Genomic DNA, 25,034 nt, shown 5'->3' on the forward strand with positions numbered 1-25,034 from the left:
CTACGCCACAAACCAAAGTTTGTGGCAAAATTTAATCATCTTTGAATACTCAGCATTCCGATAGGAGGCTTGCTTCAAAGGGCTGGGGAAGCACCACCTGCAGTCTAGAATAACTGTGGTACCATGTGGAAACCTTTGCCTATGAGCAGGCAAAGTGAGGCAGAATGTTCAGCAAGCCCAGCTGATCTGCAAGGTGTGACCTGATTTGCAAGGACCCAGGTGTGACCATTATGTTTGACTTGCTGCCACGTTTATACCACACTACAGAAGAAGCTGCATTAATTAAAGGGTTCAGTTCACCACACGTAAGGCTTGTATGGCTTTTTAGTATGCAGCACTCAGTTTTGTCTGCCATCTTCCTGATCTCAGCCACAGCGTTAAACCTCATGCCCAGATTTACATGAAGAATAAATGGGATCAGAGAAACACTCACTTTCTTACAGCCTTTCTGAAATCCACCCCGCCTCCCCCTCAAGCTTTGATAAGTTGTATGCGAACTATGGCAAAATTTACTAGCAAGAGAAAACACTGACAGACTGTGCCTGTGTTACCTGAGCAGCACATAGCAGTACTGCACTTCCAAGAATTTTTATGGCTTACTTTTGGATGCTGTGGAACCTGGGGATTCAGCATGTGTCACAAACCCAGTTTCTCAAGCCCGTAAACAAGACTTATCTGGTTTGAGCTCTGCTGTTGTACCTGTTTGACCAGAATATGCCTGATCTAAGCCAATAGCTTCCTAATAGCTCCTTCCTTTTGTCTTTCTGAGGGTCCTGTGTACATGACTGAACTTGTATCTGGTGTAACAGCATGAAAGCGAATAGGGAAGACATACAGTCTGTTCTCTATTTATTGTGAATAATCAAACGTTTCCAGACTCTTCATGGGTGTAAATCTCACTTTCTGCTGATTTTCAGATCCAGCTCTGAACCCCTTGACCTCATATTTAACAGGAAGTGCCTGGACAACCCAAAGTTTGCAACCAGGCTGAGACCAACATGCAAGGACACACATGGAGCAAATAGCAGCACCAGGCAACTTCTCAATTTGCCAGATTTTTGCCCCTCACTGAGGATAAGGCAGTCATGCTCCACTCCTCACTGTAACCTTCCTCTGGTGAAAGGCGTTTGTGGAATTTCTGGGTGGTTTGGTGGTAAGCTGCCATTTCCAGGCATGACCACAAAGCTGCCTTGGGCGCGAGAAGGCAAGGAGGCCATAGGCCCTGGAAAGGCAGTGAGGGCGTGATGATCAGGTGATGTGGAAACATCACCTCATGAAACACCTTTTGGTAGCCTGGGGTAGTGCCTAAAAGGAACACAGCCAGGTGCAGCATTAACTGCAGTGATTAGAATGTCTGTTAAAAGCAAGCAGAAGGCGTGACAGTGGGGCCACTCTGCCAGCCAATGGAGGCAGCATTCAGAAGTGCTCCTTCAGCAGAATTGCGTGGTGAAGATGAGGAAATGGATTCAGTCTTCAGTAGATGCATCATAAGCTTTCAGATAAACAACTTATCATTTTACCTGCAGGTGACTAACGTGAGATTAAAAAATGGAGGAAGCTCAGGCAAAAGAATTAAGTTAAAGCTAAAGCTGGATATTCATACAGAACAAGTATGTTTCTAACACTGGCCCTGTGATCTCATGCTTTAACCCTGTGCTGGGATGAATTCAGTGAAGTGTCTGGCAAAATAATTTACTTGCTGTGTAGCATTCCTCCTCTAGTCCTTAATTCTACCTTTACCTCAAAGTCACTCTCAAATGCGGTTAGAAAACTGCCATGCCTGGCCTGGGCTCTGCTGCAGGTCAGAGCAATCTAATTGTCCTTTACTCCCACAGCAAGAAGACTGGAGCTCTAGGACAAAAATGCAAAACATTTTTTAGCGTAGAGACTGGACTACTACAAACATTCAGCATAGTCTAAATTTTAAAGTGGTTTAGGAACATGAGATAGAGCAAAATGTAGCTATCGGTATTTTCAGCAGTAACAGGGGCAAGGGGAACACAACCAGAGCTGCCCTGGCCACCATGCTGTTCTGTCGGGGCTAGACAAGTAAGGGTGTTCCAAATCATTTGGGATCTTCCTGCCCTGTAACCGTGCCTATAATTCATTGTGACCTTGCAGCTACTGAAATGTTTGTGGATAATGGCTCTTTTTGCTGGGGACAGATGTTGAAGGTTAAGTGAGGCAAGAGAGCAGAAAGAGTTTCTTGTTGGGCCTCCTCAACTTCACACAATGCAGCCTGACTATGATTTTCACATTACAAATGACAGAAATGGTGCTTTAGTCCCACAGGTGACCTCCTATAGACCAGCAGCTGCATTTTGTAGGCTTTTTGTAGAAATATAGATAGTAATGCTTTGACTCTAGTGAACTAAGTTCAGACCTTTTAGCTAGGAACTCATGCAGGTTCTGACAGAGCTCTCTTTAAGTTATGTTTCTGACATAGTTTCTAAGAATATTAACCCATTCTTTGAATCACTTATTGATGACCTAATCTTCACCTGACTCTAGCCACACCTCTCCAGGAAAGCTTAATCTTGTCTGTCAAATTTGACTATTCCAGATACTATAAAATGGTTTTATTTCCATACCAGGAAATCATCATTTAGAAAGGAATTTGGTCATGCACTGAATCTGTGATTGTCATCTTATCTTATAAGAGGTCATTCCTTCTTTGCTGTTGAAAAGAGACTCTGTAGTGGAGATAACATTACCTTATCTAAGAAACTAGCTCTGTTTATCTGTGAAAGAATAGATCCGCTGCTCAGAGCTATGCACCCACACTAGAGAAAATGTAAGTCACCTCTGGGTATCAGAGGTGTGTCTTATAATCATTTTTTTTTAAATCAGATGCCCTTCAGGGGAAGAAATAGGTTGTTTCTCTCTGGTACCAGCAGGAAGGAAAAGAAGACACACTCTATGCACTTAACTACATTAGGAGGTATTATTACCGCAAGAACCAGATTTAAATGAGGTGAGTAATTCACAAATGAGTAACTTTGTTTACAACATCTGCTGCAATCAGCGTGATGAGTTAATCAGTGGTCAGGTGATGTCATGCAACCGAGTTGGAAGTTTGAGACAGAAGAACCTTGCAGATCATCTGTCCTGTTCCTGGGTTGTTCTGTCTTTGTTCCCTGCAGTTTGTGCCTGCTCTATTTTCTCAGTCAGATTCAAAGCATCTCATGTGACAGGGTTTCATTACCAGTTTCTGAATTTTTCCACTGTGAGATTTCTTTATTAGGAAAGAGCTCCTGAAAATGCAGCCTCATCCTGCTGTGTCATTTTATCACACAACAACAGAATACAAGGCTGGAAGATACTTAGTGATCATCTGGTTCATTTCTATGCCTAAAGGCAAATTCAACAAGAATTACAACATTTCTGACAAATGTGTGTTTACCCTGCTCTGAAAGATCTTAGCCTCTTCCTGTAATCCATTCCAGAGCTTGCCTACCCCAATATTATAATTTTCCTAATGGCTAAATGCTTCCTGTTGCATTCTGTCCCCTCCACATCTCCCTATCTCCCAAGGAGACAAGGATTGCAGTTGTGACATTCTCATTTTCCTTGTAATTTTTTACACATGCTAGTGATGGGATGAAATACAGACTAATTTTTCTCCTGCGAATGTCATGTCATAACATGTTATCTCTGAATCTTCTCGTCTTCTATGAGCTGTAAGAATTTTTCATCCTCTGATTCTTAAACGTATCATATTTAGCTGGGAAAAGTACACCTTGGCTTTATGCTTCCAGATGGGCAAGACAGGGTTATAAAGTCTCTACTTAAAAAAAAAAAAAAAAAAAAAAAAAAAAAAAAGCAGTAGATTTGGCTTTGCACAAGTTACAGTTTTGTCCTGAATATTAAGTACTTTTCCCTAACAGCTGAGGATGACATTATTCCTGTTCAACAGCAGGAGAACTGACCAACAGTGCTTGTGGTACACACATAGACCTACAAGAAAGCTCAGGTAGCTCTGAGACCTGAGCCTTTGGCTATATGGCTGCAAGTCAGCTAAGCAGTGCTAGGGTTTTGATGCTTTGTGGCATGATGTAGTCACTTCCATATTATTTCAGACCCCCCATATTGGCTAGCCCTTTTCCAATGGCCTGTTGGAAATGCCTTGTGCTCATAGTTGAGGCTGGGCTGGGGCTACAGGCATGCCAGGTACTGGTCTGGTCTACCAGCGTCAGGGCAGAGATGAAGCTGTTGCAGCAACTCCACCTGCCTCCTGCCTCTGTTTAGTTTTCTGCCACAGGAATAGCCTTGTGTCCTATTTCACTGGCTTAAGCACAAGGTCATCTTCTCCCTGTGTTAGCTTTGTTTCCTGAGGTCAGCAGATGCTAGCATAGCTGAAGGAGGGATTTAATGCACTGTGTATCTGCATTAAAACAATTTTAAATCATGTCAGTTTGCATTTCCAAGCCTATTATATAGGAAATGCAGATAGTTGATTTGTAACAATCAACTTGAAAAAGATGACACACTAAACATTGAACAAAAATCATTCAATTAAAAACTACTTTTTCCCATTGATTACAGGACTAAATGAAAGTTGCTTAGGGTTGTTTTTCAAATGCAAGCAAGAACAGATACCAGGCAACTCTAAAGATCAAATACTTAACTACAACATTAACTGTTCTTCTAAACAGCTGGCAGGGATCCTGGAGAGTCCCGTGGTTGTTACACCAGCGCACAAAGAATGTTTCACAGGGCTGTCTCTGAACAATGTTTTTCAGAGGGACTGAATGAGAAGGCAGCAACACTATTGTACAATTACCGACTTGTTGCAACACACTGTTGACTTCTCTGCTAATGAAATGTACTGTTTTCTTATGGCAGTTCCTAGTATTGAGTTCTTGAGATTTATTTCTTTCATCTTGCATGTGGTTTATGGGGAACTTTGTTATTAATAAAGACAAAGTCAGCAGGAAAGGAAAAATAGGAGAGAAGGAGGCAACAAAACAAAGAAGAAGAGAAAGAAAAGGAAAAATCAGAAGTCAGTCTACTTCTTTCATGCAAATAGCTCTACTTATCTGAGCCATTTTATATCTGTGTGGTCTGCATATTAGACAGCAAAAGTTGGGGGAAATGGAAGAAGGAATGAATTAGTACAGAAAACCCTTCAGAGCTGATCCTTCCCATCTCCAAAGCAGATCTCCTGGACCCAGCAGTGTGCAGAATTAGCAGACTGCTACCCCAAGTGGTTCTGCATTTCCCATGTGATTTCCTGTGGGAAATCCTGAGGCTGCAGCCAAATTGTAGGGCAGGCATTTTCTGGGGAGTGGCACTAGTTGTAAATCCCCAGACACTGCATCTATCTACAGCTCTTTGAAAGGGTAGATAATAGCAGGATAAAGGGAAATGGTTTTAAGTTGACTGAGGGAAGATTTACGTTGGATGTCAGGGCAAAGTTCTTTACAGAGAGAGGGGTGAGGTGCTGGAACAGACTGCCCAGAGAGGTTGTGGATGCTCCGTCCCTGGAGGTGTTCAAGGCCAGGTTGCATGGGGCCCTGGGCAGCCTGGTCTAGCATTAGATAGGAGGTTGGTGGCCCTGCTGCAGGGCGGCTGGACCTTGCTGATCCTTGAGGTCCCTCCCAATCCAAGCCGTTCCATGGTTCTGTGATATGATTCTATGATCTGGAAAATCTGGGTTTGGTTCTAACATGTACAGGACAGAGATGGGGCTGATACCTCTCTCTGGGAGGTGGAATTGCTCCTAGAATTCAAGAAGTTACAAAAACAAAAGACATACAGGTACTAAAGACTCATAGGTCAGTCTGAGTAAAATAGAATGGAACATTGCTTAGGAAAATACAGGGCACATATAACATATTAAGCACTAGATATACAAGCATCAAATACATAAACACTTAGTGTGAATTTGATCTGCTATTTCATGTTCCATATATTTTGTGTTAACACTGAGCAGTTAACTGCTGTGTTATCTTCAAGCCACCACCTTGTTATCAAAGCAACAAGGTGCATCTTGAACCCAAAGAGGCATGTGCAATTGGAAAATGTTACTATATTAAATCCTACCTTTGAATACAACAGGCACCTGCATTTCAATTAATAATTTAGCTTGTGAAAATGTTTCTGTTCATTTCCTAATTGGTGCAACAATATCATCATTTTTATTCTACTTCTGAAAATAGTCTTGTTAAAATAACGGCAGATGGAAAGAGATCTGTTTCTAATTCTGTTGCTAGACTTCCTTTGTAACCCAAAATAAGTCATTTATTCAGGGTGTATCTCAGTTTCTTCATTTGGAAAATGGAATTTATAATACTTCCTGGCACGTAAGGTTGTTTAAGAACTTGGTACATTGTGTTTGAATAGCATGGTGCAATCCTTAATGGAAGGTTCTGAGTGCAAGCTATTATCATTCAAGTAGACACCAGAGACCAGTGGTGATCCTCAGAGATCGGTGTTGGGACCGGTATTATTTAACATCTTTGTAAGAGACAGTGGGATTGAGTACACCCTCAGCATCTTTGCAGATGACACCAAGCTGAGTGGTACACATCAGAGGGAAGGGACGCTATCCAGAGGGACCTAGACAGGCCTGAGAGGTGGGCCCATGTCAACCTTGTGAAGTTCAACAAGGCCAGGTGCAAGGTCCTGCAGCTGGCTTGGGGCAATCCCAAGCACAAATACAGGCTGGCTGGAGAACAGCTTGAGAGCAGCCTTGAGGAGAAGGATTTGGCAATGTAGATTGATTAAAGACCCAACATGAGCCAGCAATGTGCTCTTGCAGCCCATTAGGCCAACTATATCCTCGGTTGCATGAAATGTGACCAGCAAGTTGAGGGAGGTGATCCTGCCCCTCTACTCTGCTTTTGTGAGACCCCACTTGGGGTACTGTGTCCAGTTCTGGAGCACCCACAACAAGGACATGGAGTTGTTGGAGTGCGTCCAGCAAAGGGCCATGAAGATGGTCAGAGGGCTGGAGCGCCTCCCCTACAAGGACAAGCGGAGAGAACTGGGACTTTTCAGCCTGGAGAAGAAAAGGCTCTGGCTCCTTATAGAGGAGGAAGTTTTTCACTCAGAGGAACAAGCTGCTCAAGGAGGTTGTGGATGCCCCATCCCTGGATGCATTCAAGGATGTAGGTCTGAGCAGCCAGATCTAGTGGTTGGCGATCCTGCCCATGGCAGGGGGGTTGAAACTAGATGATCTTTGAGGTCCTTTTCAACGTAGGCCATTCTATGATTCTATGATTCCATGATAAGATTAAATCCTACTGAAAACAAACAAACAAACAAATTAAAAAAAGGCAGAAAGCAACAACAACAGTAACAGAAAAAAAATGCAAAAGCTGAGATTGTAGAAAAAGAGAGAATTGAGAACATCTCTTTGTACACTAAAAAGTGAGGATTACACAAGGGCAATGTGTTTTGCAAAGGAATTGCAGAAGAGATATGCATTACAGCAGCCGTGTTTGAAGTACAGTAATTGAGGCCTGGGTACATTAACTTCTGTGCATATACACATAATTCTGCGCATTAACTGTATTGTTCATCATTATTCTTTCTTTCAGATTCTACTGATGAAAGATCCTGGTTGGATTCGAAACGTCTGGACTCGCAATCTAAATGTAAGGAATACTGTTCTCTCTGATTTTCACCTCTAGTGCCTTACAGCAGGCCTAGCTTGAAGCCAGGCAGGTCCTCAGGAAAATGCGACAGGGAGAAATTAATGCTTGGCCACCTTCCAGTACCCAGCAGAGCATGTCCCAGTGTCATCCTTCAGACACCGTTACCGTATGTACCATATGCACCTTGGGGTACTATTACTGCTGTGAAACTGTGGCTCTCACATGGGATGGTACTGACAGGATAAAAAGATGGAAACGACAAAAGAAAAGAAAGAATAAGAAAAGGAAAAAGAAAAAAAAAAAGGAAATTTGGCACTTTGCCTGGGCAAACAGAACTTTGCCTGGGGAACAGAATAAGAAAAGCCGTGTCACATGTTATGAGAGACACATCCAAACAGAATTCACCCAGATGGCCCTGCTGCTGCTCTCCTGGAAGGCACATCTGTGAGACAGTGATCTTGGGACACAGCCACACATTGGACAAAAGGACCTCTGAGGAGCTTGTTGCTTCTGAGAGGAAAAAAAGCCTCTTCCCACCTCAGATAGAGAGCTGCCATCACTGAGTGATTTGTGAAGAGAGAAAAGGAAGCAGAGCCAGGAAAGAACCTGCTGACCTCCTGTGTGGCTCTGGAACTACCCCTCAGCAGTGACCTACTTGTACAGTGATCGTGGGGCAGAATAGTTAGAGTCTGATGTGTTGAAAACATGTGGGACCACAGCATTGTTACCTAGCACAAAGCAGTGCTACTCAAACACATCTGTTTCACTGAATGACTGGAGTCACTGCAGATTTCTGTGTGGTTTCACAGATGTATTAGCCTGGGTGGAGTGTCATCTAGCATAGCTATATTGCTATCTCATGTGGATCCTGCTCAGGTGCTTTCACGCTGCCTGTATTAGTGCAGCATAGGAGATATGCTATGATTTATGGAGGAACCTTCCTGATGTAGGAGTCTTTGGGTGATTCATGTGTAGCTCCTAGACCGGGTAGAGCCTGCCAACTTTTCAGTTTGTGTCTGACAGATGAAGGTTAAGATTTCCATGGAGCTATGCCAACACAAATTAAGGATTTAATCCATACAATGAGTTTGATATTAGCAATGTCACATAAACTAGATGGGAAGTCTGAAATGAGGGTGAGGTTGGCTGCTGTTTGCCTGAGTTAGGTTTGGGTGTCAGTTTCAGCTGCTGAGCTGTACAGACAGAAAGATTCATGGGAATTCATAATGCAAAGAAAACAAAGAGGAAAGGAGCCCCAGTTAGTAAAAGGAAGCACAAAATCCAAAAATAAAGGCAATGTGTCATGTGAACTTGTATAAAAGCTTGAAAGAAATGAAGATAGTGCCTTCTTGTAGTAAGATTATACTTCAAGAAGTATCATTTTTTACTCAGTCCAGAGCAGAGGAGGCTGAGGGGAGGCCTCATAGTAGCCTCCATGAGCTCACAGGGAGCACTGAGCTCTGCTCTCCGTGACAGCAAAAGGGCCTGAGGGAATGGAATGGAGCTGTGTCTGAGGAGGGGTAGGTGGGGGTCAGGGACAGGCTGTGCACCACAGGGCAGTGGGCATGGAACAGGCTGCCCAGGGCGGTGGGCACAGTCCTGAGTGCTGGAGTTCAAGGAGCGTTTGGACACTGCTCTCAGACACAGCATTTGGATTTTGGATGGTCCTGTGTGGAGCTGGAGGACTGTGTGGAGCTTGGACTCTATGATCCTGTGAATCTCTTCCAACTCAGGATACTCTGTGGTTTTATGTTGTGTTTGGGAAAAAAATTTGAATTCATTTTTATAGCTCATTAGTATGCACTTTTCCCTAGACTACCCATAATGTAGCATGGAAATATCAAAAGAAGATGGGGAAACAGTTCTATAGATGTGCAATATTTAATACATGCTACAGGGAGGGAAAGACAAGTGAATTAGTGAACCACCAGAATTTAGAATATAGAAAGGATATTGCAGACAAAAGATACGTTTGCACTAAACTGTACTTATGTCTGTGAGCAACTCTGCAGCCTAAGGTATGAAACAGAAAGTGAGAAAAAGACATCAAACAGAATCTGCCACAGGAAACAGAATTACAGAGGCTAAATTACATCTGATGAGGACAAGATAGGTGATCAACAAGCATGATCCCATCCGCATGCAAACAACATGCAAAACATACACCATGACTGAGCTGGGCTGTCACCGATGGCTTCAGGGGAGGGGCATCTGATAGCAGCAGGATGACTACACAGGCAGGCTTTTTTGTTTGTGCCCAAATTGCAGGGTGTGGGTGGTCATGGGGAAAAACAGGGTGTCTGAGGAGGCCAGATCAGAAGCAGGCATGTACCTTGATGTGACTCTGAGCTACCTGTGGGTATGACTTTTTTTTTTTAAATTCTGTTAAATAGAATTATTTTCTGTATTTTCTGACCGGGCTTTTTCTGACCAGGCTTCTTGCACTGCTGCAGAGCTTCATGCAAAACACCATCTGCTTGCCTAGATTAGCTTTTTTATAAAAAAACAAACAAACAATTCACCTGTTACAATGAGCAGGACCCTCTGCTTGTTTAAATCTACAGAGGTCACCGGTTTGAACAGGATTATACTGCTTTGTGTGAACTGAGTGCTGGGCCTGAGTTCTCTTTGTGCATGATCTGCTGAGCACAATGCTGCTAACTTGCAAATAACAGTAAAATGAGCTTGTCTTGCTTTTGTAGGCAGAAGCTGCTAGGTTTGAGACCATTCATGGTCTGTAGATTTGTCTGCAGGCAATAAACTGTAGGGTAAGCTGTAACAAGGGTAGCAAGTCCAGGGCAAAGTCTCTGACATTCTCAGTTTGCATAACAGAATATGTAAAGCATACAGGCTGCCAGGACAAAGGTTTTCTATTCCAGAATGTGCTAGACCTAATGAAATGGATTTAATTAATTTCACTGAATTAAATGATTCCCATGGACTTATGCAAAATGCTTGTATGTAGGAAACACAAGTTTATGACAAGTTTATGGAGCAGGGAGAAATAATTTTCACAGTGTGCTAATTCCTGAATACAGGTATTTTATAAAAAAACCCAAAAAACTGAAATATATATATATATATTTTTTTTTTTAAAGAAAAGTTCATGTCTGTAAGTGCCAGTGCTTGTAAGCTTTTTTCATATTGTGAACAGAAAAACATGGAGATGACCTTCACTACCTTTTATGTAAGGGTAGGCTCTAGAGAGTGGTAGTAGGGAAGAGAGTTGATTAGGGTTTCTTTTCCACTATTTTAATACTTGACCAGCTAAAATTGTTTTAGGTTTCTCAGTTCAATGTTGAATTAGATTTCCTTACAAGGGATTTTTGCCTCCTGAGAGTCATTCAAATACATCACACTTTTTGGCCAGATTATATATCCATAATGACCTCAGGTGTTCCACTTGCAAAAATCTTGCGTGTTTTATATATAGATTCATTTATGTGTCAAAGTCTTTGTTTAAATGTTAATATTTAGATAGTGAAATTTCCCAATAGGGTAAAATTTCAGTTTTTGTTTAGTTTTCAGTAAAGCAGAAAAATCAGGAAAACACTTTAAGTATGCAGGTTGCAGTTTCTGTATTCAACACTTCCCTTTCCAAATTCAAATTGGCTGATGTATTGTTTGTCACATCAAACCTAAGTTTAGTTTTCCAAATTTTTCTTTTATAATGATAGAAATTAAGTTCTGCTTAATTGCCGTTCTAATATAACATTAATTAGCACGTTTGGGGATCGCTTTGCCACAACACCTTTGGAGAGACTACATTTGTTTTGACATCAAGATATTTGAAGGGAAGCATTTACTACTGAGTTATCATGGACACTTCTCCCATTCATAGAAATTTGAACATGAAACTGGAATAAAATACTTTCATGATTTTGCAAAGCTAATCATATATACTAACTGTTTAAGTACTCCAGATGCAGAAATCATAAGTGAATTCTATTCCTTACACAATGACCCATAAATATATGTATGTTCTCACCTATGTAAAGAAAGATAGCAAGTAGCAATCTGAAATAAATCACAGTATTCCTGCTTTAAAATGCTTGACTCAGAGGCACCAATGAGAGTTTTCCATATGCCCTGAGCCTAAACCAGTGAACATGCTTAAATAGGAAAGATTGCAGTAAACTTTATATACCGATTAACTACTTGGACTCGATGCAAGTAATTAAAGAGCATTTAATGCCCTGTGACTGCATTTAACTTTATGTCTCAACTTGTTTCTAGGACTTCAGTACAATCTCAGTTATTATCTTTATCAGTAACAATATAATTTTGAGAATAAATGATCCTAGAAACAGTATGGTTCAGTTAGCTCTGACAGCACAACCAAAAGATTGTTTAAACACCATATATTCGTTAAACATTGCTATGCTACAGGCATTCAAAGGATGACTACACTTCAAATCCAGAACAAATACATGCTTGTCATAAACTGTAATCATTAAAATCCCAAGAGGAGAAGTGCAAAGAAAATGTTATTAAGATGGGTTATCCCCACAACAGTATTTCACCTCTCCCTGCAAACCTCCTAATACTTATTCAGAGGCTAAAGATCAGAGAGATTGGAAACCTGTGCTGCTAGGTGCTGCTGCCAGGCTAAGGTCTCACAGCACATGAGAATGAACAAAAAGACAGTGAGGAAAGACCTGAGGGCCACAGCTGTTGATTAGGCTTGCACTCTCCTTCCTGACTTACTGTTACAGAAAGCCCTGCAGAAGGAAAGCTGACACGTTTCAGCTGGAGATGTAGGATCCAAACCTGTTGCACGGATTGAATTGGGAAAAGTGGAAAAGAGCTTTATTAAGAAATACAGATATGTTTTTTAAAAATGCTGTAACCTGGCTACATTCTACCATTTCAAATATTCAAGAATCAGAAAATCACAAAATTTTAGGGGCTGGAAGGGAACTGTGGAGCTGATCGATCCAACCCTGTGCTAAGGGAGGTTCCCTACAGTAGGTTACACAGAAAGGCATCCAAGAGGGTACTGAACATCTGCAGAGAAGGAGACTCCACAACCTCTCTGGGCATCACAATGTGATGGTTTACAGACTCCAAGCAGTATCTTTCTAGACCTGTTTGCTAAGATAATTCAATATTCCTAGGCAATCTGATGTAGACATAAGTGTGAATAAAGCAATGATCTTCCCAACAGAAGAAATTGGTTTCTGAATCCTTTTAGGAATGGGATATTTTAAGATAACTGTTGTAACTGTTGTAACTGTTTGCAAAAGATACAGAAACAGCAAAGAAAATATACTCTGAGAAATACAGCAGCTTTGTTTGGAGTTCTCAAAGCATATTTTGTAATATTTTGTTCCAAACAAACAATGCATTTTGTTTTTCATTTGCTGTGCTTTGAGAACAGTGTTCTGGGCAATAGCTCTTAGCCATGCACAGAAATATTGGATTGAAGGAAAGGTAGCTTTTGGGCTGGAAAGCATTTCAGTCCAAAAGGGGGTGGAGGGGCTTCCTGTGAAAGTGCACATGATCATTCCTTCCTTATATATATGTACATTTAAACAAAAGCATGTATTCTGTCTGAGCAGAGGCAGTCCTTTGTTTGAACATGTCTACTTGGAAACTCCGGGCTTTGGCTAAGGAAAGTTGATGTTATCTCTGTAATCTCATACATTCTTATTGCTTTGATTTACTGGCACTCATGATTTTCTAAGATTTCTAAGGTTATATTTAGAGAGCTTAAGCTACAGATTTGGAGGTAAGTCACTTTGTAACAAGACCAGACTAGTACAAGTAGACCTCCATAAGAATTGATAGATATATTTAGCCTCCCTTGTGTGTCTCTTGAATATTCCTCCCCTCTTTTGTTTTGGCCGTGTTTGCATCATAGGAGTCAATGCGTGCCATTGTAGCCCAGTATTGTGACTGTGGAAAGAGCTCCTGGGATATAAAGGAAGCACTGAGATTTTCATGGTTTTGCAAGGTTTGAAGTGGATCTAAAGAGAAAAGAAAGGCTCATTTAAGTTTCATTATGAAGACGTTATATACTGAGATGGAAAAACCCCCACTTCTTGAGTAGTTCATTGGCTACAGATCTCTTTTTTGAGAGTACTTTTCAATGAGGGTACGTAGAAAACTGTGTATCACAAAACTAAGTCCAAAAGTAGTTGGTACAAAACCAAATTTGGTTACACAATACAAGCCCTGACGGCATGACAGTTGATAAGCATGTTAGCATTAGAGATGAACATTTTGGTAAATAATCAATACCTCCTGCCCTGCCTCTAATTTCATTTGTATCTGTTCCTGAAAAACTGCAATCCTACATTTGACAAAATAATCCCCACAGTTTCCCTTTTCACTTGTCACTCCACCTTCTCACTGACTTAGACTTTATAGTCCTTTTGAAGACCTTGTAATCTTCCTGAAGATGATGTCATTGTTCACCTCTTAACAGTGAGGACAAAGAAGGAAGATAAGAAATGATGTCAGAACGGTGTTGTGTAACACCTGCGTGACTGACCGTGTCAGCAGGCAATTACAACCATATGGAAAGCAGAATCCAAAACCTGAAGTTGGCAAAGGGCAAAGAGTTCAGGTGGGGCAAACTTTGCAGCTGGTGCGGGCCAGAAGCATCAGCCTAAATACAACACACTGAACACACTGACAGAAGCAAGATGGTTTCATACGGAATAAAGAATAAAATCTATCCTGTATGGCTTTATGTTGCATAAGGATGGCATTCTTACTCTTTCTGAGGTTGTATTCTGCTGAGATCTTCAAGAACCTCACACTGACAGAGTGGGAACAGACCATTCCAGAAACTGACAAAGAAAAACCAGCAGGACAGAAAAATGTTTTATAAATCACTACAACTAAGTAACTTCTACATACATCTATATGCTACAATAACCACCACCAGTGTGCCTTCAAATGAAAGGAAAAAATGAGTTGCCAGGTAATTGAAGGAAAATAAAAGGGAAAAAATATGATGGAGATGGAAGATTCAGTAGATCATCAAAGATACTGTAGGTAAAGTATAAAAATATACCTACTAGGAGAGTTACTATTTTATTAAGATGATGAAACATTTAATTAGATAATTGGAGAGCCAGAGTTTGTAATGCTCATACTGGAATAAAACTAGATCAACTCTTATACTGCTTATATAGTTTATACAGCTTGAGCTACTGAGTTTATTATCAAGACAACAGCACCAGATTCCAGAGCTATATTTGCTTATGAATACATTATAAGTTAGCTAAAAGCTCAAGTTCTCTATTTATGGAATCATTTTTACATGGACATTGTGTATGCATTAACAATTGCAGTCATTCATAACCCAGGCACTATATGCCTGAAGATGTATTCCAGTTTTAGTGTGGGAATAGAGGCATTAGAGCTAATGCATTAAATCACTTTCTGGTCTGAGTGGTCATTTTCTGAATGGCCAACATGTTTGCCAGGAAGATCTAATGCCACAAGAACTGAAGGCTTTTTTTCTTCTTTTTTCTTCTGCATAAACATATGTACTAAATTCTAGTAACCTATGCTTGAGTTTTATTAAATCTTTTTTCTTTTTGGCTTTTTTAAAGCCAGTTTTATTAATTATCAGAAGACTACACAGGTCAAATTTCTTGCAACCTGTCTTTTCAGAGTAATTATGAACCTACTTCCTAGGCTAGAAGCACTGTGCCAAAACCATATGCACATAAACTGAACTGATAACCTGTAAGTTCTTTGGGACAGGAATTAAGTGTTAAATGAGTCATAATGGGTGGATACAAATCAGAGAAGGAATGGAAAGAAAAGCTTCTGTGAGCAGGTCCTTTGAAAGTCTGTGGACAGTTGCAGAGTCAAAACTTAGGAAATAAACTTGTGTTGCCCAAACATGCCTCCAGAAAACAAAGAAGAAAATGACCTGATTCAAAACTTTTTCACTCCATGAATTATTCTCTTGCAAGGGCATAGCATGCTTCTTGATCATATAGTTCAATTCCCTCAGACATGCAGTTTTGTGCATAACTTCAGTGTGCCTCTTAGTCTGGTATGGTCTGTGGCCATACTATCCTCCAAACTATGCCCAGACATGGGACTGAGCCAAACCCACATCCATGACCATGTTAAAGCTTGTATGGTGTGATAGATTATGTACTAGTGCTTGGTTCTTTAAACAGATGTCACTGATGAGAACAGTTGAGCTGAAGCGAGTTGAGTACCAGAAGAGTAAAGATTTCAGAATCAGTCAGCAGAAGTTGTTCTGAGAAGTAATCTGAGGAACACTGTCCTCAGAGATGATGGTCACATCAGCAAGAACAGCAGAACTAAACAGAAGGACTAAGATGGTGTCGTGCTTCTAGCAGAATCTTATAGTTGCTGAGCAAGCATTTGGCACTTTCCTCAGTATCTTACTTGTATCATGGCTATATTTGCACTGCAACACAGAAAGAGAAAATGTAACCTAGCACATCAAACCCTTAAAAAAAAATGTAGAACCTTACTTGTGGGCTGGATCAAGCAGCAGGTGGCTGGACATGGTAAATAAGTGGACACAACTTTCCAACAGTGAGGCTCTCATTTCTGGATTTCTGAGAGCAGCAGAGAAGAGTGGGTGGTGTCGAGGCTGTGGAAAGATAGTGACTTTGATTCAATGTGTTACAATTATGTTTTATGTAAATACAGTAGTGAAAGCCTGTAGTGGAATTTTGGTGGCATTAAAGCAGTCCAGAACTGTGAGGGCTGGAGGATACCACCCACTCAGAGGGAACACAATACAGAACTGCATTCCACATGAATGCAGCAGAGCACTGGTCTGGGTCCACTGCTGGCACAGGCACAGCTTCTTGTATTCACATCAGGGATGGGACTATTCACCAGCACATCTCAGTGCTTGTAGGGACAAGGAATTATATGGGAAATGAAAGCACAGGTACTCTGGACTGAGGTGAATGGGATGAGGTTCAGCAAGGCCAAGTACCGGGTCCTGCACTTTGGCCACAACAACCCCATGTAGCGTTACAGGCTTGGGGCTGAGTGGCTGGGTGACTGTGAGGAAGAAAGGGACCTGGAGGTGTTGGTTGATGCTCAGCTGAACATGAGCTGACAGTGTGCCCAGGTGGCCAAGAGGGCCAACGGCATCCTGGCCTGCATTAGAAATGGTGTGGCCAGCAGGAGCAGGGAGGTGATCATCCCCTGTACTCAGCACTGGTGAGGCTGCACCTCGAGTACTGTGTTCAGTTTTGGGCCCCTCACTGCAAGAAAGACATTGAGGCCCTGGAACGTGTCCAGAGAAGGGCAACGAAACTGGTGAGGGGTCTGGAGCACAAACCTTATGAGGAGCGGCTGAGGGAGCTGGGATTGTTCAGTCTGGAGGAGAGGAGGCTCAAGGGAGACCGCATTGCACTCTACAACTTCCTGAAGGGAGGCTGTGGTGAGGAGGGGTTTGGCCTCTTCTTCCAGGCAGCAAACAGGCCCTGAGGAAATGGCCGCAAGTTGTGCCAGAGGAGGTTTAGGTTGGACATAAGGAAGAACTTTTTCTCTCAGAGAGTGGTCAGGCACTGGAATGGCTGCCCAGGGAGGTGGTGGAGTCGCCGTCCCTGGCAGTGTTCAAGAGGTGTCTGGATGAGGAGCTACGAGATATGGTTTAGTGCTTGTTGTAGCAATGGTAGTGGGAGGACGGTTGGATTAGATGACCTTGTAGGTCCCTACCAACCTTGTAATTCTATGATTCTATGAGTCTATGATTTTTGACCCAGTTGCATATTGTTTTCTTTTGGGGAATAAGCGAACAACCACATCTGTTGTGTGCCGGCAGAAACTGCCTTCACTGAATTTTTGTTCTAAAGCAGAGATGAAATTGTTCATGTAGCTCTGTAACTGGAAATGGAATTTCCAGTTACAGGAATTCCAGCAAACAGGAATTTGAGCATGTGAGAGTGCATCAGTCTCATCATCCAGCAGTTCTTGTGGTTTGCACAAGGATTAGCAAACAGAGTTGGAACAGGAGAAAGAACTGCTGAAGAAAAACCTTGCAAAGAATTACAAGTAGGTGAGGGATGAGAGGAGACTACAAGGAGATTGTTTCACAGTATGACTGGAAAGTTAACAGAAAATGGAAGACTTAATTGCTGATTGCTCAACAAGGAACTCTCCCCAGGCTTCTGCTGTGCTACATGGTGGGGACCAGAACATGTAGGCACATGAAAAACACCTTGAAAAAACTAGTTTTCAAGCCTAAATCTGGCAGGCTCTTCTCCAGCTCACTTATGAACTTTGATCCTTCCTTATGCATGTTCTATGTCCTCTTTTTTTTCCTGTGTTTTACTGTTTCCTGATCATTTGTTTGACACTTAGCTCCATCCCCTCCTACTTGCTATGAGAGATCCCACTACGTGGTAGTTTTAGCAGTGCACATCCACTTCCCTATTTAGTTAGCTGCACCACAAGCTATCTCTGTTCTTGTCACTGCAAGTTCGAAACAACGACTTTAAGGGAACCAACAAGGAGACAGCCCCTCACAAAAAGGGGCAGCCGTGTGACCGACCTGCCCTCATCTCCTAGTTCAGCCTTTGGTACAGAGCGTTCTGGGCCCGAGGGCACAGCCGAACGGAGAGAGAACACAGCTGTAAGTGACGACGCAGAGGAGGCTCCCCGCCCGCCCGCTCACCGCGCAGCCTCCGGGGGGCCGAACAGGCACCGCCGTCCTCGGGCCGTTTGCGGCCGGCTTCCACGCCTCCTTCCATCGCTTCGATCGGCGGAACAACGGCGGTCCGCCCCCGAGTCACACCACCACCATCAGGCCGGGAGGCGGGTCCGCCCCACCGCCCGATGGGGGCAGGGCCGTCCCGGGCAATCCTTCACACCGCCCCGCCGCGGTCCCTCCTCTGGGGCGGTACCGCCGGGCTGCGTCGCCGTGGCGGCGGCGGGCGGCGCGCACAAAGGCGGTGGCGGCTGCGGGGAGCGGCCCGAGGCGGCCCGAGGCAGCCCGGGTTCGGCGGTTGCTGCCGGGATTGCGGCGGAGGTGGGAGCCGAGAGCCGGGGCTCGGGGCCGTGCGGGTGGGAAGGGAGGCCGCGTGACCCGCAGGTGCCTCCGGCCTGGGTGGGATGCCCGGGACATCCCACGGTTCCGGCGGGCAGCTCCTTTTCCTTGCTGAGCGCTCTGATTCGCCGCCGTTTGGCAGGCGCTGTTCGGAGGTGGCACGGTGTGCGCGTCACAGGCAGGGCCTGGCCGGCACGGTGCCGGCTGTGTGCGTACAGCTCAACTTGGCTGTCGGGAGTCTCTGTTCTGTGATTATCTTCTGGTTTGGTTTGCGGTCTGGGATGTTTTGTTTGTTTTGTTTTCTCGGTGGTTTTATCTGTGTCTGTGCTGTCTCAGACAGCAACTACTGGCAAATGTTTAGCGTCTGTGGGTAAGGTTTTGCTATCATCGTCTTGTCACTTAGAAGCCAGATGCTCCTGTTACAGTGAACAGAGCCTGTTGCCATGAAAGGAACTGGAGGAGAAGTGAGGAGATGATAGGGTAGAGGTTCAATAATGTGATGGTTTTAGGTATAAAGACATAAAAATAGCTACTGATGGTTTTAGATACTTTCTGGTAGCTTGTGTCACCTGTCAGCATCTGCTTACCTGGTTCAGTGTGGTCTGCTTGTGAGGGAGCTGGGCAAGTTTCAGTTATAGCCCTTTTCCATACCTATAGATGTGCAGGTGTATGTGTTTGTTTATCTGTTGAGCACACGTACGCTCAGCAATCATTAAAAACATTTGGAATGCAGTAAGTGCTTACTTTAAGCTCTGACAGCAGGGCAGTATAGTCAGAAAGAAAACTTATTTTCGAGTCCTCCTGAAAGAGAGGATGCTAGTCATGTGAGGAGTCAGCAAGGAATAGAGCTACAGCTGTGCCTCCTCTCTCATTTGTGTTCCTGCTCTGACATTGGAACAGTAGCCCAGGGCAGAACAGGACGTGATCTTCCATAATATTCACCACCTGATTCAAAAGCTCTTGGTTTCAAACATTGGCCTGTAGTTTCAATTTGTTGTGAAGTTTGATCATATTTGTGCAGTACCAATTCAAGTGGGTGTCAATTTGTATGGCTTTAGTGGTCCCCAACAGGCAAGCTGGGAATGTGCATTTGGGAGGCTGGTGTGGGACTACAGTTGTTGACTTAAACTGATCATGAGATAGTTCACTTGGGCTCAGGCACGCTGGCTATGGGACAAGAAGCCAGCCTTGTCCTCCTTCTGTTTGAATGCCAGGATTCAGTACAGGCGTGTTTGTAGTCGTCAGATTGAATCTGTGATTTCAGGTGCTCTCAATGAAATATGCTATTATTTATGGGAACTTGCTCAAGTATATGAGAAATGTAGTATTGCAAATGGGAGAGATTGTGGTATAATCTCAGCAATAACAAGTAGGACAGTCATCAGATAGTCAAAGGCTGTATCTGTGAATAAGCAGGTTCTGGGAATGACTTGCAGCTTGGAGAATAACTTTGACACTTGATCTGTTTGACTCCTTGGACATTGTAAGAAGTCACAGCTCTTGGCTAACTCCAAATGGGAGTCAAATTGTCTAATAGAATTAAGCCCAGAATAATCCCAACCTTAAAGTATTTCTGCTGGCAGGAAGCAGAATGCTCTTACTCTGGTGTCAAGCCAGCCACATGCAGCATGTTCTGTTCTAGTTCAGGATGAGCAAGTGTCTTGCACCTGTTCCCAGCTGACCAGAAGCATTGTCAAATCACCTGCAGGAATGTGGTCTGTCTCATACTGCTGTGACTGTGGTGAGATCTGGAAAAACTGTGCATAATCAGGTTTGGATAATCAGGTTTGGTCTAGAGTCTGTCATACTATTTGTGAAACAACCAGAATAGCACTGTTCAGCAGACTGCACCCCCACAACTTGTCCATATCAGAAACATGGCTGCTCATGGCTCCTTCTAGCTTGTGTGTCCAGGTTCCCTTTCCTAGATGGTTTGGGGGGGAAGAGGGGGGAAGGGGGAGGAAATAAGTCTTGTTTAGCAAGATTTGTCTGTATCTTGCTACCTTATGATGTAGCCACATGTAACAGACCTCACTTGACATCAGTGGGAGGTAAATCACACTCTATATCTCAACCTTAGTAACTTGGACAAGATGATATATGGATCTTGTTGCAAAATATGGACCTAAACCAAGGCTTGCTACAAACCTACACGGTGCCTGCACAGTGGGGTTCATAGCCAAGACCCTGGGTTGGACTGATATAGAAGCCAGCTAGTAATAAAGAAAAAGGTTTTCAAAAGCTATTAATGATTTTCAGAGTCTAATCAGAAATGTGGTAGAACTTAGGAGGTTTGGATGGGGTGGTGACTCAGCATTAATGACTTTGCAAGATGTTAATCATTTACTAATAGATAGAAATACCGCTTCTAAATGAGTAGAATATTAGTTTTTATGAGCTTTAGTAGTTAGGAAGTCACTGCTAGTGCAGTTACTCTATAGATGTGAAGGGTTTATCTTAATTTTGGGGAAAAAAAAAAAACCAACCCTCCAGAGAATCTTACTGGAATAATTTTGTTATCAATGTTTTTAGAATATAAACTCTGATACAGTTCTGAAGAATTCTATTAATTGCTGTAGAGGAGGTTGATGTTCAATACTGCAAACAAAACTGAGTTGTTTCAGAGTCAAGAAAAGAAATGTTTGGCACATAATGAAATGATAGAAGTCATTACTTACCTAGGAGTCTCTTAAGTGTTGCCAATTGCTCTGCTGTGTGTGATTGATTCCCTTGGAGGAGCCAAAGTTTGATCCCCAGCTGTGATCCAGTCTCTCTCAAGCTTTGCATCTTCATAACAAAAGCCAAGAGTAGATCAAGGAACCATGTAGACCAGGCTTGGGAAGTTGTCATAGTGTGGGCATGAGCTGCAGTGCTGCAGTGATTTATCTTAACTGAATGCTGGCTCGTTGCTTTCTGGCTCCCTTTCACCACTTTGAAGCTATAAGGAAAATTTATTGGGAAAGTTAGGGTCTCATCGTGACATAAGGTTTTAAATCCATAATGAAAAGGTGTGTCTGTAATGTGGTATGTTCCTTTGTGCTGCAGATTTTGTTTGTGTTACATTTAGCATTGCTGCACATCTTCTTTGTGCAACTGCAAAAAATTCTGCAGTTTGTGGAACTGCAGAACTCTGGAGAAAGTGTTGAAAGGGACCTAAATGTTTTACTCATGCTAACACATAAAAGGATGCCAAAGGCCATTCTTGGCAGACAGACCAGCTAGCTTAGTCTGCTTGCATCTGTGCATTAAAGCTCTCTTAACTTTTAAGGAAGGTGACTACATCTAAACTGCTCTTTGGGAGTCATCTCTTGTTTGTCTGAACTGCTGCTGCTACTGATGGGCCAGCTACCCAAGAATTGCTTGGGAGAGTGCTTGTGTGCCAAAAATGTGCCAGATTTTTGTAGTTTGAATAGATTCAGTCTAAGCAATCAAACGATGAGATCTGTGATGTGATTTTACTGACTAACTAGGACACGAGCACAGTGACAGTGTCTTTAGTTGTGATAACTTTCAGTGTTTTATTGTATAGTGTCCAGAAAAGAAAGGTGGAATGGTATGGGGGAAGAGCTGGGTTGCAAAGAAGGGGCCAGGAAGGGTGCAATTACCAGCTTTCCCAATGTGTGTGTACAGCTTGGTGTACCTGTACAAAAGAAGCAGATGATTCAGGTGGTGGTGCTTTTGAACTAGATTGGTCATCCAGTAGAGTTGGAGCTTCAGGAAGGACTGAAGATGATATTGTTAAGGCTACTCTTTGCTAAGTTACATACTTAAGTAATAATGTAGCACCCAATGCTTTATTTTTTATGTATTTTCCACAAAACAATAACATCTGAAAAATGATGGCTGTCTTAATAAAAAAAAGATTGGAGTTATTCCCTCAGCAGGGGATGCTAGTTAGTTTGACATGAAAAATGATGCTAGAAAATACTTTTAATTTCATAATGGATGAATCATTTGGGTCTGTGGAGTGTTTCAGACTATTTGAGAATAATGGCAGAAGCATTACAGGCTGCTCTCACTTGCTGAAAGCTTTGATCAAAAGGATTTTGAACTTTCCCAGCAGCAAAAAATAGTTTATGCTCTGTCTACTAGCTTGCTTCCACAGTATGAAAACAAGTTTTGCTAAATCCAGTGTGATTAACAACCAGGCAGTGGGTTTAACCTATGACGTAAACCTTGTGCTTATTACTGAAGTCACTGCTGTCTGGTTAGTGTGTGAAAGATGTCTTGGAGATGCCAGAATGAATGTTGCACCAAAACCACAGGCAGCCTCTCTGGGGTTTGAGGAATGTTGGTTTCCTGGAGTGCTGACACAGTATTGCCTGACTGTAGGTTGTCCAATCAATTTCAGCTTTGGTGGGTCTGTGCAAAAGCTAGGACAGAGGGCCCATATTTTGAGTCTGAGTCCCATTTCTGAACTATCCCCCTACTAGAACTCCCTTTTGCTCCCTATGTTGGAAATATGAAACCATTTTTGTGTGATTCCCATAGGATTAATCTGTCACCTTCTTTTAATTCTGCAGTGATTTTACAAGCATGGGCCAGGTTCAGCCCAGTCTGGACTTAATGTCTGGCACTAGCGAACTATTTGAATGTAGCTTTTTTTTTTTTTTTTTTTTTTTTTTTTTTTATAGGGATAAGAGGCTTGCACTGTATGGAAGCAAGCTGTGCTGTTCCACTTGGTCACAGAGCTTGAGGATAGCGTCTCACTTTTAATTCGCCAGCATAAAAATAATCTGTGTCCTAAGACAGGGCAGGCAGTGTGGTTGGATTTGTCATGAACGAGAGCAGTTCCATAATTCTCCTTTGAGGAGGTGAGGAGATCTGCTGATGTAACTTGTTAAGAAGATGTGAGTTCTCTGTTTGGATTGGTTACCCGTAACCCTCCAAAAAAGCAGGTGTATGTCGAGTCCCAGCAAGTACTCCTTCTCCAAGGAAAAGGAAGTCACATCTGTGTTGCACCTAGAAATTTTGTTGCTTATGCAGGCCAGGCGTCAACTGGTGTCAAATAAACCATGTAATTTGGAATCTAAACGTGGCCAGCTTTAAGTTTAATGCTAGCACAACAAGAAATAAATTTCTTATTTAGGTTAGACAAATCCTTCATAGAAACTGGAAGTATTTTTCCAAAGCAGAGATAATTTAAAAAAAAAAAATCTACTAACAGTAACAGTGTGTGTGTAGTGCTGGCTTCTTGGAGAGTTCACATGGGAGCTATGAAGATAATTAGGGGGCTAAAGCTTACGACTTGCAGGGAGAGTCTTGGAAAGTTAATTCTGCTCAATCTTTAGGGCAGTCAGCAACCTGCTGGGAATACCATGGAAGCAGGATTTGTTCAGACGTGCAGAGTGATACAACGGGGCAAAGGGCACAAGTTGTGGGAAATTCTAGTTAGATACTGGGTAGAAAATTATCGCTATGAGGATGTGGTAACAGATGCTTGGTAAGGCTGTGAAATCTCCATCCTTGAAGGCAGTGAGAGCTCCATTGGGATTCTGGGCCGAACTGCCCCTCCTTTAAGGAGGGCTGTGGTACATGGGGCTCTAGAAGCCCTTTTCTAATCTGTTGTTCCAACAATTATGACACAGCACAAGGTGAATCATGAGTTTAAAGTTCTCAGTGCAACAGCTCTCTGCTGGATTTACGTTTAGGAAAAGTATGTTACTAATACACTTACTGTAGGAGCCCAGGATGCTGCTGCCAGTTGGATACTGGAGCATTGAATATTATGACCTTTTGCTATCAAGTTTTCACATTTTGACTTATCAGTGGCACTTCCTAGGTGCCTGAGTGCAGATTTACGGATTTCAGCAGTTAACATTTTGTGTAGTGCCAAATACTTTGAAATAGACAGGTCAATTTTCATGGCATTCTTTTAATAGTTGTTTTTTGGTTGGTTTGTTTGTTCTCTTCTAAGTATAAATCACTGTTAAAAATCAGAGCTATTTTTGAATCATTTCATACTTGCATCATTTTGTTGTTACCAAGAGAGCACAGCTGAAAGAAGCCTGTGTTGGAGCTGCTGCTTAATGCGTGCTATGCAGCTCAATGCAGTGACTGTCTCAGACTGAGTTTGATTCTGTTCTCGTCAGCAGTGTGAGTTTTACTGTTGCCTGCCCTCTCTGTTGGTATCCAGGTGATGTGCAGCCCTGTAAGGGACATGTATGCCAGGCATTCTAAGTGTACGTACTGAGCCTACACGAGCAGTCTTGAAATCACTATCTCAGGATCTGCAAGAGGTATTGGAAAAAAAACAAAGGAAATAACACAGTCCATGGAGTTTCTAGTGCTCTGGAGAGCATCTGCTTAAATTCATTCATATTTTGTGACCCCTCAAAGGACTTGTTGGATTTATGAGTGTCTTGTGTAGGGACTGTGTGTGATGAGAATATGTATTAAGAAGGGAGGAAACTATACTAATT

General features: G+C 42.6%; 1 protein-coding gene across 1 annotated transcript in view; it reads left to right on the top strand.

Moving 5' to 3' along the window:
• Positions 1–25,034, top strand: part of LPIN1 (lipin 1) — a gene marked incomplete at both ends in the record, with an annotated part of 73,151 nt that overhangs the window by 12,042 nt on the left and 36,075 nt on the right. The window contains one exon of the mRNA XM_079550790.1: positions 7,545–7,601. Within this exon, the coding sequence (XP_079406916.1) occupies positions 7,545–7,601 (57 nt within the window). The remainder of the gene's footprint in view (positions 1–7,544; positions 7,602–25,034) is intronic.

Source organism: Tetrao urogallus, assembly GCF_951394365.1.
Source record: "Tetrao urogallus genome assembly, chromosome: 2".
In the NCBI taxonomy this organism is placed as follows: Eukaryota; Metazoa; Chordata; class Aves; order Galliformes; family Phasianidae; genus Tetrao; species Tetrao urogallus.